This window comes from Sinocyclocheilus anshuiensis, unplaced genomic scaffold (genome assembly GCF_001515605.1).
Source record: "Sinocyclocheilus anshuiensis isolate Anshui unplaced genomic scaffold, SAMN03320099.WGS_v1.1 scaffold130, whole genome shotgun sequence".
Classification (NCBI taxonomy): Eukaryota; Metazoa; Chordata; class Actinopteri; order Cypriniformes; family Cyprinidae; genus Sinocyclocheilus; species Sinocyclocheilus anshuiensis.
The window spans coordinates 1977049-1995695 of record NW_015544207.1 but is presented as its reverse complement, the minus strand read 5'-3'; the positions used below and the strand labels follow the sequence as shown (position 1 = coordinate 1995695).

The 18647-nt window shown below is 37.9% G+C and overlaps 1 protein-coding gene across 1 annotated transcript in view; it reads right to left on the bottom strand.

Moving 5' to 3' along the window:
* Positions 1 to 18647, bottom strand: part of bmp7b (bone morphogenetic protein 7b) — a 58950-nt gene that overhangs the window by 15497 nt on the left and 24806 nt on the right. Inside the window, exon 2 of the mRNA XM_016497508.1 lies at positions 3478 to 3670. Within this exon, the coding sequence (XP_016352994.1) occupies positions 3478 to 3670 (193 nt within the window). The remainder of the gene's footprint in view (positions 1 to 3477; positions 3671 to 18647) is intronic.

The following is an 18647-nucleotide window of genomic DNA, read 5'->3' as shown; positions in this document are numbered from 1 at the left end:
TATATTATATTATATTATATTATATTATATTATATTATATTATATTATATTATATTATATTATATTATATTATATTATATTATATTATATTATATTATATTATATTATATTATATTATATTATATTATATTATATTATATTATATTATATTATATTATATTATATTATATTATATTATATTATATTATATTATATTATATTATATTATATTATATTATATTATATTATATTATATTATATTATATTATAGCTGTGAAAAACATCTGGTGACTTCCATACAACACAAGGTCTTAGCACAAATGAAATGAATGAAAGTGTAAAAGGAAATTTATCCAGGTCTAAAAACATATATTATACATGTTGATGAACTGCAAAAATTATTACATTTTTTAAGCTTTACCTTACTGCATTAACAATTTTTTATGAACTCTGGATGTTGTACATTAAACCACTGATAATTGAAAACATAATTATTTTCAAGGCACTGATTGGAATGACCCTTACAGTGAAAGATGGAAAAGGTGGCAGATAAAGTGAAACAGAGGGAAAAAGTGAATTAAGTGGAAAAATGGGAGAGCGAGAAACAGAGCACTCGCTCCAGATGGTAAGACCCTGGGGAGCACTTCATTTCCTTAATTGACAATAATGGCTTTATAAACGGCTGTTGATCTCAGAGTGTGGCTGCCCTGCACTAAATCAAACAGAGGAATTTAGAGCAAGACAAGACGACAGCGTAAGAACAAGACTGAAAGGCAGTATACAACAAAAGACAAGGGAATCGCTGCAGGGAGAGAAAGCAGAGCGACGGGAACCACATGAACACACTTCAGATGTTTCAAAGACTTAGAGGAGTTCAGGTGCTCAGTGTGTGTGATCCAAACACCTGTTCTGCTAAACATCTGCCGCCTCAGCCTAATCCAGTCTCATTTATCCCTCCATTTTTGTCTCTTTTCTCTCCCTGATGGGAGCACAATGGGGTGGGTTGTTCCCCACAGACCTGTCGAGGCAACTGAGGCCTTCAGGAGGGGTCGAGCAGCACGTAGGAGGAGCTAGACGTTCTTGAACCCAATTCACAGTGCGGGTCACGCCGATATTCTAAAAGGGTCCCAAACGTGCGGTGAAGGGAAGCCCTGTGGCGCACAACTGATTCTTTGAGAGGAGAGCCGCTGAGTCAGAATAGGAAACATGGTGTGGTGCGACAGTAAAGTTTGCATTGGGATGCTTAGATAGAGTGAGCACTGTGTGTGCGGCAAAAAGAAATAGAAGGAAAGGAAACACAAATCAAATGTGTCCAGCATTTACAGACCAGAGGGGTTGAGAGCATTACAGCCCTCAAGAGGAAAGGATTTTCCTTGGAAAAAAGTCACAGGCAAGAACACCCACCATAAAAAATAGTAAAGTATATCCAGGCCCACATGAAAACTACAGACATTTTCCATATTTTTGATATTGATTTGGGGGGAAAATCTGCAGAAGTTTGTTGCTGACGTCAAAGGTTGTAAGTCCAATCACTTTTTCTAGTGCAAATTCAACTGTCACTTGGTAGAAGTGTACAAGCCGAGTGGCTTGTCTGCATCCTCATAAAATATGAACAAACCTACACAAGGTAGCAGAAAAACTGACCTAGACGTTTGGCAATTTGTCTTTTGAAGTAGAGACTTTACAGGTATGTTTCCTCACAATGCTCTTTTGTCCATATGTATAAAGTTTTCTGAAGTTTGGATGATATGATCACAAGATATAGGCTAATTAGTCATTATGAGCCTCACCTATAAACATATCAGTCTATATCTGCTAAACAGTTAAGTGAATCCAAATTCTTTTGATACATTTTTGTCAGGAGCATGTCTAAATGATACACACCAAGTTTTGAGCAAATTAGACCACTGGCCTACTGTAGGACAGATTCGAAAAAGCTTTTCGTCGACCTCTCTTAAATGTGGGATCCCTCAAGGATTTATTATAGGACCCATTTTGTTTTCATTGTACATGCTTCCGATTGGGTCTATATTTAGTAAACACGGAATATCGTTTCATTGCCAATGATATGCAAATATATGTAACAGTAAAGAATGAAGGCAACTCCTTTAGGGACTCTTCTTGGACGCTTAAAGGACTTGAAAACATTGTTGGCTGTGAATTTTCTGCACCTAAATGAATGTAAAACTGAGACTATTGCTTTTGCACCCTCCAATGCATCTGGGTCCATTAATATTGATTTAGACCCTTTATCTATTTATGGTAAATTTATGGTAAAAAAAAAAAAGTAGGTGTAATTTTTGATGATGCCTTGAAATTTGACAAACAGATTAATGGTGTTTTCAGATCAGTTTTTTAACTAAGCAAAGGTCAAGCCATTTTTATCCTTTTGTGATTTTGAAAAGGTGATGCATGCTTTTGTGTCTTCTCGCCTGGACTACTGTAATACCCTGTATGTAGGGATTAGTCAGTCCATGCTATCACAATTACAGATTGTCCAGAATACCACTGCTAGAATGTTGACAGGTTGTTGGAAACGGGACCATATTACTCCCATTTTGTCATCTTTACATTGGTTACCGGTCTGTTATAGAATTGATGTTAAAATTTTGCCGTTTGTTTTTAAATCTTTGAATGGCCTTGCACCATCTTATCTTTCTGATTTGTTACAACCTTACGCACTATCAAAATCACTCAGGTCCTCTGACCAGAAACTCTTGATTGTTCCTAAGGTGAGACATAACTGTGGGGGGAACGTGCTTTTGTAGTGATATAAGAACTGGCTGTACACTGGTGTCATTTAAGTCTCTTTTAAAGACTCATCCTTTTTCCTAGGCTTTTTTGCAGAATGCTGCTGAGTGACTGTGAGTGTTGGAACCTCATTCTTTTTTTTATGTCTGATTTTTTTTATGTATGTGTTGTATAACAGATGTGTGTGTATTGTATGTTTATTTATGTTTTAGAATCTGTACAGCACATTGGTCAACGTACTGTTGTTTTCTATTTTGCTTTAGAAATAAATTGCCTTGCCTTTTCAAAAAACTCAATGGCCGAAAAGTTTACTTGTTATGTGCGTCCTCAATGCCTTCTGGTTTATGCTTATAAAGTTTTGTTAAGTTTGGACATTGCATTCAGGAGATAATTGTCAGTTTGTAAAATACAAGTGAGATCTTCTTGCCAGCAATGTTCCTAACTGTTGTGTGCAAAATTTGGTGAGGATCGGATTAACAGCCTGGATGAAAAAAAAACACTCTAAATCGCAAACAATAGCATACAATTTTTATAGCAGGGAATGAATCTGCCAAGAACATTATTTTTAGATTTTGTCCCAAGGATTCAGAGTAAAGAAAATAGATTCTAGCCCTCATGGAGTTAAAATAGAATATGCAAAGGACCTTATTATAGCGCCACCTAGTGTTCGACAGATGTGTGTTTGCTTGCCTAAGAGCCTTAAATATAAATGATACTTAATATCCATGGTATATTGTGGAGATGTACCTGTCTGAATGTTCTTCCAGCACCTGGTAGACGCTGATGCGGAAGGTCTCATTGTCAAAGCGTTCTGGAACAAAGTCCTTGTAGATGCGGAACTCTGCAGCAGTCACCGCTTCACCCTCCGGAATCTTGGACAGGTCAAATCGGAATTCTCTGTGATGGCGCCTCACAGGCAAAAACTCCTTATCGTGTTCAACTGTATAAGACAAACAGTGAAAGAGATGCTTCCATGTCATATCAGCGCTTCAAAACCGTGTCAAAACGTTCAGTGAAAGGTTAGCTTGACATTTACACCGTTAACTCAAATGTCACCTTCATTTGCTCTAATGCCAGCCGCAGGCAAGTCAAGCCGCCCCTTTCTGGTTTTTCATGCATAAACACAGAGCACATTTCTAGACAGATGTTTGAATTCTGCAGAGCCACTGATTGAGACATAGTCCCGCAGACAGCTTTATGTGTCTCTTATTCTCAAGCCCTTTTTCACTACTTCCTCCATCATCTGGACTCTGTGAGGCAGAAGGCATCTCTCACATTTTGTGAGCTTGGGACTTGATTCAAACTGGCTGACCAAATTGTGTTTACATTTTATCGTCTTGAAAACTGTCTGAATGTTTTTCGCAAAGAGGGCAGATTCTGAAATTGAGCCTGGAGTGTTTTGGTAGCCAAAGAACTTGAATTAAAGGGATCATTCAACCCAAAATGAAAATTCTGTCACCAATCACGCACCCTCAAGTGTTTATGAAACCTATATGAGCTTCCCTCTTCTGATGAAGACAAAAGAAGATGTTTTGATGAATGTTCACCCTGCTGTTTCCCATATACAAGCTTACAGCAAACAGAAGACCTGTCAAGTCTCATAAAAATCTCCATACAAATCTCCAGTCATTTTTTTTTTTTCTCCTCCATAAATGTGCAGTTCCACATATCGAACACCATGATAATTACTGACAGAATTTTCATTTTTGAGTGGCCTTTCCCTTAAAAACGGAATCATTACTGATTTACACTTTCTTTACTTTACCAACACTGTACACTTAAAAATAAAAGTCCCAAAAGGGGGGTTTTGCAGAGATGAGCCATTTTTGGTTTCCCAAAGAACCTGCCTTTTAGTGAATGTCAAGTTTTTTTTATTGTAATTATTATTCTACTGGTTGCACATAATGAACTTTACAGCTTGATATGCTGTACAGGCTTAATGTATTTGGTGTGCAATGTGTTCACTGTGTGTGTGCACAGTAATATTTCAGATAAATTATAAGATGATGTATGAAGAACATGTCTATGTATACAATGTGTTGAACTCTCACTTTTCAGTGATTGATAAGCTCTGTCAGGGACTGAAGATAGCTCTCTGTGTCTCTCTGGCTCTTGTTCTGTCTTTTATCACTGTGTGAGAGTGCTACACACACACACACACACACACAGACAATAGCAGCCTTGTTGACTCTTCAGTCAGTGCATCAGAGCCAGTGAGAGCAGCTGTCATCCTCATACCTCTACTGAGAGCCGTGAATCATGGTTTGAAGAGACTCCACTGTGTGAAAATGAAGCTGTATGTTTCTCTTTAGACAGTCCCACAGAGTGTGATCTATTCTGGTGCTTCCCAACTGCATTTGCTCCAGGATCAGGATTTTACATTGGTCATCAAGTGGTGACCCAACACAGTACCGAAATGATTTGGGTCAATGGCATATAAGACAGTTTATATATATGTGTGTGTGTGTGTGTGTGTGAGAGAAAACAAAAACAATACAGTTTTTCTATTTTAGAATTCATTTTAATGAATTGTTTTCTTCATTCTTCTTCAGACATGTAAGACATTTCAATCATATGTGTATTTAAGTCACTGTACTGTACAATATACTGTATATTTTTTTTGTTTTACTTTTATGTGCATTTTAATAAATTAAAGCATCAAAAGAATAAATGTCACTGACCCATTTATCAAATCTAAGTAAACACACATTTAAAATGTTAGAATCACACACTGACATTTATTTACATAGAATTTATAATAATAAAATCAATGAAACATCTTTGACAGAAAAAAAAACACTAAAACAAATTGAGGTGAGATGCAGAGGTTATCGTACACACACAGCCTTTGATATCAAAAACAAAACATGATAAATGTTTTCCCCTCCTTTTCAGCTTATAAGTCTGTTTTATCCTGTGTGTGGATTCATTTATTGCTGCAGTTTATTCGCATTTGGGATTGCTATTTCCCTGATGTCCCTGACAGAACACCCTTCAGTTGTGTAGCACTGTTCCCTGCTCACCTCATTTATCCTCAGTGACTTTCTATCCCTCCATCCCTTTCTCTCATCTCCTCCTCCAGATCCTTTCACCATCTTTTCCACCCATCCTTTGCCCTCTCCATCCACCACTACCTGTCCTCATCCTCCTTTCATAGCGCCTTTAGAATGGCAGCAAACAGCACAAAGGCCCTACTGTGCAATAAGGTGAAAGAGAGCGAGGCAGAGCGCGCACGGATCCGGTTACCCAGCAGTGACGATTAGCAGGGGGCATTCCGTGTCTCATTGTCCCGCTCTTCTCAATCACGCACCCTCAAGTGTTTATGAAACCTATATGAGCTTCCCTCTTCTGATGAAGACAAAAGAAGATGTTTTGATGAATGTTCACCCTGCTGTTTCCCATATACAAGCTTACAGCAAACAGAAGACCTGTCAAGTCTCATAAAAATCTCCATACAAATCTCCAGTCATTTTTTTTTTTTCTCCTCCATAAATGTGCAGTTCCACATATCGAACACCATGATAATTACTGACAGAATTTTCATTTTTGAGTGGCCTTTCCCTTAAAAACGGAATCATTACTGATTTACACTTTCTTTACTTTACCAACACTGTACACTTAAAAATAAAAGTCCCAAAAGGGGGGTTTTGCAGAGATGAGCCATTTTTGGTTTCCCAAAGAACCTGCCTTTTAGTGAATGTCAAGTTTTTTTTATTGTAATTATTATTCTACTGGTTGCACATAATGAACTTTACAGCTTGATATGCTGTACAGGCTTAATGTATTTGGTGTGCAATGTGTTCACTGTGTGTGTGCACAGTAATATTTCAGATAAATTATAAGATGATGTATGAAGAACATGTCTATGTATACAATGTGTTGAACTCTCACTTTTCAGTGATTGATAAGCTCTGTCAGGGACTGAAGATAGCTCTCTGTGTCTCTCTGGCTCTTGTTCTGTCTTTTATCACTGTGTGAGAGTGCTACACACACACACACACACACACAGACAATAGCAGCCTTGTTGACTCTTCAGTCAGTGCATCAGAGCCAGTGAGAGCAGCTGTCATCCTCATACCTCTACTGAGAGCCGTGAATCATGGTTTGAAGAGACTCCACTGTGTGAAAATGAAGCTGTATGTTTCTCTTTAGACAGTCCCACAGAGTGTGATCTATTCTGGTGCTTCCCAACTGCATTTGCTCCAGGATCAGGATTTTACATTGGTCATCAAGTGGTGACCCAACACAGTACCGAAATGATTTGGGTCAATGGCATATAAGACAGTTTATATATATGTGTGTGTGTGTGTGTGTGTGAGAGAAAACAAAAACAATACAGTTTTTCTATTTTAGAATTCATTTTAATGAATTGTTTTCTTCATTCTTCTTCAGACATGTAAGACATTTCAATCATATGTGTATTTAAGTCACTGTACTGTACAATATACTGTATATTTTTTTTGTTTTACTTTTATGTGCATTTTAATAAATTAAAGCATCAAAAGAATAAATGTCACTGACCCATTTATCAAATCTAAGTAAACACACATTTAAAATGTTAGAATCACACACTGACATTTATTTACATAGAATTTATAATAATAAAATCAATGAAACATCTTTGACAGAAAAAAAAACACTAAAACAAATTGAGGTGAGATGCAGAGGTTATCGTACACACACAGCCTTTGATATCAAAAACAAAACATGATAAATGTTTTCCCCTCCTTTTCAGCTTATAAGTCTGTTTTATCCTGTGTGTGGATTCATTTATTGCTGCAGTTTATTCGCATTTGGGATTGCTATTTCCCTGATGTCCCTGACAGAACACCCTTCAGTTGTGTAGCACTGTTCCCTGCTCACCTCATTTATCCTCAGTGACTTTCTATCCCTCCATCCCTTTCTCTCATCTCCTCCTCCAGATCCTTTCACCATCTTTTCCACCCATCCTTTGCCCTCTCCATCCACCACTACCTGTCCTCATCCTCCTTTCATAGCGCCTTTAGAATGGCAGCAAACAGCACAAAGGCCCTACTGTGCAATAAGGTGAAAGAGAGCGAGGCAGAGCGCGCACGGATCCGGTTACCCAGCAGTGACGATTAGCAGGGGGCATTCCGTGTCTCATTGTCCCGCTCTTCTCAGAGGACTGGAATTGTTTACACACCGTTCTAATTCAGAGCTGCCCTTCCATTGAACCCCCTGGGTGCCCCCTCACAGGGCAGACGCAACACCAGGGCCACCTGTGCCCGCTTGGCACACAGCGACGCCTCTCACAGAGACGCCCAGACCTCTACAGCAGCTCTAAAGCTCCAAAACAATGATGGCTCTTACTTATTATGCAATACTTTGTGGGTTCAAATCCAGAAGAAAATAAAACACTGTGTAGAGTTATTGCACATCTGAGAGCTGCACTAACCTGTATCATTCAACACATGCTGAAATGGATTCTAAGGAATTGGATTTACACACTTCCCATAGTTCATCAGTTCACACCTACAAAAAGTTTCATAAATCATTCTAAAGGCCTGTTCACACCAAGGACGATAACTAAAGTTAAAAACACTGACCAATCAAAGCTCAAGCATTTAACCCTTGTGTTGCTGAAACTATCTACTCCCTAATTTGGTGTCTACTCCCTATCTACTCCCAAAAAATGACTGGCCTTTTAAAATATACTTGTAAATCTCTTATTATGCTATATTATCGCCAAATCATGGATTCAATCTTTTTGTCAACTTGTTTTCTTTCAATTGGCACAGGTTTTGCTTTTCTTTTTGGAACTGATTGATTGTAGGCTTCATTAATCTGAGCTTATGCACTTCAGTTTTTGAGTGGAAAAAGGCATTATTTATGGATAATTTAATGAATATTTGGTAATAGCATAACAAGAAATTTATAAGCAATTTTTTGTAGGTCAGTTATTTCTGACAGGGAACACCACCAATGTGATAACCTTCACTAGCATTCGAGAAGAAACTTCTCTCCGGGTCAAAATGACTGGAACACAAATGGAGGGTTATAGTGGCAGATGACATAACTTTAGCACATGCTCTTAATAAATAAAAAGATGAACTGTGGTGTATTTTCAGCATGATTTGCCATACAATCAGATAACACCAAAGCCTGTACATTTATTTTTAAGAACGATTTAGATTTTCTTGAGAAATTATTTAAGAACTTCTCAAGAATTTCACTTCTTATGAACATTCTTACAAACTTCGAAGAATTTATTTTTCATAAGAAGACTTTTGTGAAACCAGCCTCAGAATGCTCTAGTGAAATATAGTAGAGTGTGGTCATTTGACTTCACCTTTAAGCAACTAAGAACATGTTAGAAACCACATAGCAATGCCCCAAAAACACTCAGAACTCCTTAACATTGTGGCAGTGACTCTATACGTACTCTGCGTATAGGGAGCGGCGGTACTGGCAGTGAATATTGCACTCACATTTACTTCCAAAAGTCTAAACATTTATATTGAGAGGAAATGATTGCTTGCTAGATTCAATCTCACTTTGCCCATATGAGCACCATGGACTAAAATGCATTTTGGAACACATGTGTTTACTGCTAAGCCACAGATCCAACAGATGCTGGCCAATTGAAGGGGGAGAAATGGGATCAGAAAATGTTGCAAGCTAAATCTGAACTCGCTTTGCTCATATGAGGCTATACAGATCTAGTAGGTGCATGCAGATTTAAGCATCCTTTTAACCAACTAAGGAGCAGGGAAATATGATTTATGCATTCAAAAGTAAATTTACAGAGCTTCTTCTTCTTCCCTTTCTTCTTGCCTTCTTTATTCCCTTCTGAAGTCAACATTTAACTTGGGATTTTTAATTTATTTGTGTCTCAAGCAATACTTTTTTAACAAATATCTCTCTCACTCTCTCTCTCTCTCTCACACACATCTCTCACTTCCTGTTTTCCTCTCTCTGTCTCTCCCTGAGTCTTCTGTACTTCTGTCAGGGAAGATCAAACCGTTTGCTCTAAGTGCTTTTCCATTTCTCTGTAGATTTTAATGGATGACGTGCACAAAGCTTTCATTGCTTCACCCTTACACCATTTAAACATACCTCCAGGAATGTGCTTAAACAACACACACACACACACACTCCTGATAATGTAGACCAGAGCACAAACACCTATAGAGTGCTGCATGCTGCATGCATGTGTACACCACTACAATCACCCCAACAAGCACTGAAACACACTAGTAAACCACAATTAAAAATATGATTTTAAGTAGATTTCACTGATTAAACACCAAACAAACCATTTAACATAAAATAAGTTTAAGTCTGAATGATAAAATGCTAAATATACTGTTCAAAACTAACACAAAAAGTGTTGTGACATTGTGGTCGTCAAATGTTGTGGAACATGTTCAAAGTTATTATAACTAATGCTCCCTTCAGTTATTTCCTGCTTCCCACTTCTGAAGACATAATTACAAGTCTGTCACATTCAAGTGCTTTGTTGTACCAGGTTCATTCTTGAAGAAATCATTTTAGACCTAAATGCATAGTAGATATTTAGTCAATATCCAATGGATTTAAAATTAAATGTACAGTAGAATCCTTTTTGTTGATAAACATAAAAATGTTACTTGTGCTATTATATACATTTATCGCATCTGGAATTTTGGTTAAATTAATGCTGTTTTCGCTGAAAAATACATATAGTATGCATTATGGCTTACAATATACAATTTGGTTATTTGTATACATAAATATACATGACTAACACAATCTCATGAAAGTTTGTAGCTTTTTTTTAAGTTTTGCAGAAGTGGTGACTAGTTCATACAAATTTGTATGATCTCAGTCATTACGTTTTTGTACATACAACATTGTACGATTTCATACGAAATCACCACCTCACGAAATACTTACGTTTACGTTTTCTTGTGACATGGGGTTGTGAGTGCAATGGAAAGAGAAAGCAATGTTAAAAACGAGTAAAACTTAACGGTAACTACAGCAATAGTTCTCTTGGAACTCAAAATGAGTTTCCCAGTCATAAATACGAACTGAGAGGTCATTCATGTCCAATTTCTAACTAGGAAACTATTTACAATCATTCTGATAGAATGCAAAGGCAACATAACTACTAAGACACCTGTGTGAACTTGTGGAGAACTGACTTCCCACATCCTCGAAAAAAAACACCCTGAAATCAGCTGGAGAATATGACATTAATTCTGAGAATCATTTGCAGATGCCACATTTTGTCATCTAATTCTATTCATTTTTAGTGTGGCCAAATACTTTTTGGATCCACTGTGTTTATGCATTTCTAGAGAAGGTCCCATGAGAATTGGAATCTAGGTGACGGCAATTTGGCTGCGTCTTCAAAATTACACGGTGTTCTGAATGCTTTCGACCGAACCAGAAACAAATGATTCAAACGGCCACCTGTTCATCAATGGCATCAGCAGAGCGAGACCAGAGGAGTGTCATAGTTGAGCTATTTAATAAGAGCCTCTTCGCATTTTTCCCCTAGTTCATTTGGCGTCATTGTCTGCGCACATGTGAGGCTTAACAGTAAATGAGATCACACACACACACACACATCCAAAACAACACATGGCTACAAACACAATGCACGTGGCTACAGATACATCATGGCAAATCTACTCTAAGAAACATCTGCAAACGTGGACACACACGCAGACACACACAGAGAGTGAATGATTGCAGCAGTTGTTCTGTTCCACCCTGTAACCAATAAATAAGATCTCCAGGCTCAGAGCAGCCAGAAGTGATGACACAAGTAAGCGTGCGTCGCCCATCCATAAAGCCCTCAAAAGTCAAAATCCAGACTGTACCCCAAACCCGTGTCCCCAGCGCAGGTGCGCTCCCACTGCGGACAAACACACCCTCCCTGAGCTTGGGCCGTGGCAGGCCCTTAATCTCTCTGTCAAAGCTTAAACATTAAAGAGGACTTTATGGACTGTGTGGAGCAGATGTGAAGCAGACTCCTCTCCAGCCACCTTCAGTCTTCAGTTCTTTCACAGAATGTCACGGAAACGGGTGTGTGGAGGCAGGCAGGACGACGAGGACGACAAGGATTCCAATAATGACATTTATTGTAGACACAACAAGGCAGGTTCAGGTAGGTGAGACACACACTCGGGGTAACATTAACAATAACCGACACCAATGCTCAGACAGACAGGAACTAATATGGGGTGAATAATTAGAGGCAGACAGGTGAGCACAATGACGGTGATTAACTAATGATTAGACGGGCTAAACCAACACAAAGGGAAGAAACCACAACAAACAGTCCACAGGGGCGTTACACAGAAGTCCTGTGATGCTGTTTTGTATCATTTTTAAAGACTGTAAATTAACATCAAAACAACAGAATTAAAAATTGTAAATTTATAAAATATTGACTAATGTCTTGGAAGTATGACCCAAATAAGAATTTTCACTGGATATTGTGATCTGAACAAGTAACATGTCTGCCACTTTTGTTCTGACCAACTGAGGAAAAAAGCATTACAATAAATTGCGCTACCAATGGTGATTAAATCTAACAATCGGCTAGCTCATATCACATAAAACTATTGTGCAAATTATTATTATTGTTATACTTTGTTCTCAAATTGTTAATGTTAACAACATCCGCATTATGTGACTATGTGTATGTAGTGTGTATTAGCATTACATTTCAATTTCTGTACAGTCTAATCTCTAATTGTCATACCATTAGAATTTCATATTAAAAATTATTTTACCCAAAAAGCAAATTATTCTTCCTTCGAACTGGTTTTCTTTAAAATACAAAACTTGTGTAATTCCACGTAGACTATCTGTAATCAGATGCCCATTTAAAACTGGAATATAATCTAATTTCAGTCACATGTGTTTCATAAACACATAATCCTTTCTCGATTACAATCCGTCATCAAAATAAGTTGAATTATTCCAGCTGCTGTGAGAAAAGGCTATGAACGATCCGTCACCTGCAGGATCCTCACATGCTTATTAGCCGGGACAACTTCTTATGTTTACAGACATGACGTAATGATGCAGTGGCATGCTCGAATTTCCCGCAAATTCCTACCAGTACCACTCAAATTAGAAAACATTATTATAAGCTAACCGTTGTGAATCGGGCTAAAGTAAGAAGATAGTTTTGAACACTTATGTACTTGCTCAAATATTGATTTCGGATCATTTTTAACCAAAAAAAGTTACGGACTGCAGCTTTAAGGATATGGTCACAACCTTAACAGACAGCTTTTAAGACATACAGTCAAACCAAAATTGATTCAGACACCTTCAACATTTCTCATATTATCACAGTTTATTTGCTATAGTGTAGAAAATGGTGATAAAATATGACAAGAACTCAGAGTTAAACTGTGTCAGAACAAATTCATCTTGATAATGCCATCCTTCTGTTAGACTGTCTCACAAATGAATTAGGTTGAATAGCTGTCAGCTAAATATAAGTACACAATTAGAAATACCAATTTAGGTCAACCAATTACCATGCAATTCTTAATTTTGTTCAGTCTGTGGTGTAAAATGGTCACATTAGCAATTAAAGAAGAAAACACTTGAGCAAAACATGGTCAGGTCAAAGTGTCTGAATAATTTTTGGTCCTAAATGTTTATCAGTTTTACTGGTAGTCCACTGTATGAAGAATTTTGGGGTATAATTTGTCACAGTTTACTTTATTTTGCTATCCTCACTTACATAAATGAACTATAGTGTCCTGCACCCACTAGTAAAAAAAATATCAAAAATGATATCTGGTGTCTGAATAATTTTTGGTTTGACTGTATATTTTTGTGACAGAACATCCAAAAAATGCTATGTGCAGGGCTAAATATGCTTGTGTTCAAATGGTAACTCACGAAGAGCTTATAACATGTGTAAAGTAGCAGTGGCAGGATTTCCTCTGTTGCTCACAGAGATCTGCTGCAAAGAGACAGTGATTCAGATGCCTTTACTAACTGTAATGGGCAACATACTGTAGCTCCTATAATCAAAAAACCAGGTATGTTTTAGCATTCTGTCCTTTAGGGTTGCATCTTCTGACATCACATCTTATTTTTGGTTTGTTTAAATGTCTTTGGTCCATGTTGCATTCATATATCAGTCAAACTGCACCAGAGTTCATTTGGAAGTGGACACGAGACCCAGTGTTAGGAGAAAAAGTAACGCGAGTTATGTAATCAGATTAATTTTTTTTCAAGTAACTAGTACTTTTTGAAATTTACAATTAAGTTACTTTTTCAAAAAAGTAATGCAAGTTACTTTGTTTTTCCATTTATTCACTGACACCTTTCCTGTCCCCGTGTTGAGAGAAATTGGGAGCGAGGTGCAGAGGCACTTCCTTCTGCCTGAGGCTTATTAATTTAACTTCTGGTGTGAAAGGGCCTTTACAGTTGCCAAAAATATAACTTTTGGGGTTTTTGTAATTAAAAAACAAATAAGCTAGCCCAGCCCAGGTGACAAAAGTAACGCAATGCATTACTGTCCATAAAGAGTAACTAAGTAACACAATTAGTTACTTTTAATGGAGTAATGCAATATTGTAATGTATTACTTTTAAAAGTAACTTTCTCCAACACTGTCGAGACCCCCGAAAAGGTGGGTCTTGGTCCACTTGTTTGATGTGCATCAAGGTTCAGAGGGCCGCATTCACACTTATTCAGATGAACCGCACTAACAGAGCAATTGCAACGTTTGTTTTAATCTAACCAATCCTGCCAAGTGTTAACATGCCCTATAATATAATTCTAAATACTTTCAGAATCTAATCAGAGTGAACCGCAACTTTTATGTGAGCGTCAACTGAGAATGCTGTTACAGCATCTGCCAGCATTGGCTAATAGGGCTATGCTAAAATCCTAGTGTACTTCAGTTTTGATGCAAATGCATAATCTTTCAAAGTATATTCCATTCAACAGCATGTGTGAACACAGGCGGTCCACATATGCATACTATGGAATGAGATGGAAGAGATGGAACAACAAAAAAATACCAGGAACTGCAACAAAAATACACCCAAACAGCTGCTTCAGAAAAATCTGGATGTGCCAATACAGTGTGCGTGTACTATGATGAAATTTCCTTCGCATGCACTGTATGTATACCTTACTGTACACATAAAAAACAAAGTATAATCTGGGTTTAACCAGTCAAATTTTGATCCATTCATTGACCTTTTGATAAGCTCCGCCCCCTTTGGTTACAGGTGCTACAAAATATCACATAGGAATGAACTGGAGATTACCTTGAGTGTTCCAGAAAGTTTGCACTTGCATGCTGTTTCAAACCACAGAAGCGAACTCAAAAGTAGGCTACCTTCGTTTTGGCCAGATTTTGTTCAAAATGATGTCATGCATTCAATTTCACTTAAAGTATATCAGGAGCCTTAAGTGTCTTCTCCATCTAGCAAGCATGTTTCTTCTGCCTAAGGTAAACTGAATGCTTTTTTGTGAACTGGGCAAACTCCTCAAATTCCTCTAGACAAGGTAAAAAGTCTGGATGAGAAACTGGTTTAAAACCTCAAGTTGTTTCTGGATGGAGACCAGAACAAATCCTTGTGAATAATCTCCTCACCTTTCCGTGATGGCAGCAGCTTCCAAAACATCACCTCTTCATGTTTATCATCCCTGCATTTCCATCTCTCTACATCTACACATATATGGCAGTCATTAGCAGTGAGGCTGGGCGCAGTTAAACCCAAGCGGGCACATTTATGACTTCCTCTGGGAGGAAACAAGTGGCTAACGGCATGTTCGCCCTACCTGTGTTAAATAAACATTACTGAGAGAGAGAAAGAGAGAGACACAGCATTTATATGAGCAGCTAGGGAAACTCAATCCACAGGCATCTGAACAGCTACCTGTTTCCTCTGCTTTTCCTTTTCATCCCAATACACGCAAACACACAAACAATCCCATTAGCACTCATGGCCTGCATCACTCCTGCTTCTGCAGTCACACACACGTGCACAGCATACGCACTGTTTGCATGCGAGGTAATGAAGGTGACCCCGCAGGCCTGCTGAACCTGTCGCCCACCTGGAGCTCTGCAGATTGAGCGCATGTGCTCCTTACTTATAACATTTATAAGTTTCATACTTAAAGAGCACTGTAAAAGTCCTGCGTAGTTCTGTAAAAGTAATAGTTGTGGATATGGTTTCATGATTCTGTCATTGTAAATGTCAGCGATAGTCACAAATGAAAAAGTTGTGATTTACTGATTTGTCTATACTCTTTGGACTAGAAAGAGTAGACTACTGTTACGACAGTAGTCGTATTTATTTTACTAATGCATCTTTAGCTCCTCTGTGCCTGCACAAAATTCAGTGTTAAGATTCAGTGCTGGATTAAAGCCAGACTGAATTATGCCTACTATGACCCACTTCAGCCCCTAGTGTATAGTATACAGTTGCAGTTGCTGTGTAAATGCATTCATGCCACCTCTGAGCAGCATTAAACAAACTGTTGACAGACACCTAAATTGCACTTCAAAAGCCCTTCTGTGCCACCTTTGCAGTGTAAAGGCCCGTTCACACCAAGCACGATAACGATAAAGATATAGTTCTAAAAATCGTTCTCAATATTAAAGAATAGCAGAGTCCCCACCACAGCTATAAAGATAAAGGCACAGAGAAACGATATCGTTGGAATCACTTTCAGAACGATATTTTCGAGTTGATGTACGATAAAAACATTGACACCCAATCAGAATCAATCCTGCTATCACGAGCTCGAGAATTTAAAGCGGCAGACGAGCATGCACTTAGAAAAAACAGATGATATCATCTGCTGGTGTGGACACTAATATCGTTATCTTTATAGTTATCATTCTTGGTGTGAACGGGGCTTTCATTTGCCATACTAGATTAAACAATAAACAAACTTGTATCAGAAAAACAAACAATGCTACAGCTTTTCACCCAACTATAGCCAAATTTACAATGCAAAGGTGGCACAGAAGCGCTTCTGAAGTGGCATTTAGGTGCCTTTACACAGACTGTTTAATGCTGCTCAGAGGTGGCATGAATGCATTTACACAGCAATTACAACTGTATACTTTGATACTTGTGGCTGAGGTGGATCATAGCAGGCATAATTTAGTCTGTCTTTGATCGGACATTGTGTATTTACACTGAACTTTGAGCAGGCACAGAGCAGCCTTAACTCAGCTGTGTGAAGATGCCATAACTTATCTTTAGCAACACATTTTCAACATGATGTATAATCAACTCATTTTGAAAGCATTTTTAAACATTTTTAGTAGATGTATGAGGTCAGTTCTCCTCAATTTCACACAAAACATGTTAAATTATCGTTTGACAACCACAAAGTGTTCAACACCTTATTTTGGGAAAAACAAATAAACAGTATATGTATAACTATATAATTATATAATTTATATCTTTATATTTTTATTTATACAACACTGTCAGTTGCATTAACTATTTTTTCTTTACGAAAACAGATTGAAATAAAGTCAAAGAAAAATCAAATAATCCACCTCAGAGTAAACAGTATTGGTGCTTCATTCCTGAATGAATCAATATGTTGGCATGAATTTTTGAGTGAATGATTCAATGACTCATTCATTATATATTCTATTGTCACCACTACTGGTGTATCAATGTATATAACCTGCATAAAGAATTACGGAAAATCCCCACCACTAATGCACAAATGAACAGCACGTCTGGAACCGGCTCAGCCAATCAAATCTGAGGACTGGAACTAACTATTCAGAAGGCAAAAAACAGGATGTGAACATAGTATATCCAAATTCATAGTTTTCACAAAACAGTAGACCAAGAGTACCTGGATAACTACTAATGCAATGACTTTCATTCTTTTTCAGTGTACTGAAGAAAAAATCTGTAAGTACCAGAAAACATTTCCTTTTTGTTTTATGTTACAAATGTAATTTTCCTGTAATGTGCTGCATTTAATTACTATAGAAATCAAGCTTTCCTTCCTCCACTGAACCACATCAATACAGCCAGACCAAAACCCACTGATTCATCAAACGCTCATGTGTGTTCGTGTGTGTGTGTGTGTGTGCTCGCAAAGCCATTATGAGATGAATGTGACCTCTAATTGGAAACACACCATCAAACGTAGACAAATGAAAACGCATTATTTATCCCTCGTGTCTTTCTAATTCTCTTTGTCTCTTTCTCATACACAGACGTACATTCCCCACGTTGTTATTATTAAATTACTGTCGCTACATTGTTTTTGTTTTATAAAGTATGTGGTATATTTCCTGTCTGTGTTTTTTCTGCCGTAATAAGCTGTTCTAAAGGGCACATGCTCAAGCCGCTCAATTTGGCAGGCGCTCTCGGTCTCTCACATGTGTTGGTCACAGGAAAGAAGCACTGGGGCTCTTGAGCATCTCACCAAGCACTTCCTCCACACACACGCACACCCTGTTTAGTTGTGGGATTACGAGCGGACCTCTCACATTTAAACTGAGCGCAGCTGCTCTTGATACACACACACATAATAACCGCAGAGATGATGTCACTATTCATCACTTACAGCCTAAACCAAACAGCTCACCAACATCGTCCTGATCGCCCGACAACACCCCGCATTTCAAATCCAATTCATAACAAGGCATTCTAGGGCAGTCACGTCTGTGCTGTGTCCTTATATCGTTAAGCTATTTTATAATGTTGCTCTTTCAAACATTTTCTTGCCCTATATACTACACTTTTCACCCATAATGCATGCTGAATTACAAAAATAGTTTACCCAGAAATTAACATTTGATGAAAATTTACTCACCCTCAGGCCATCCAAGATGTAGATGAGTTTGTTTCTTCATCAGAAAAGATTTGGAGAAATGTAGCATTACATCACTTGCTTACCAATGAATCCTGTGCAGTGAATGGGTGCCGTTA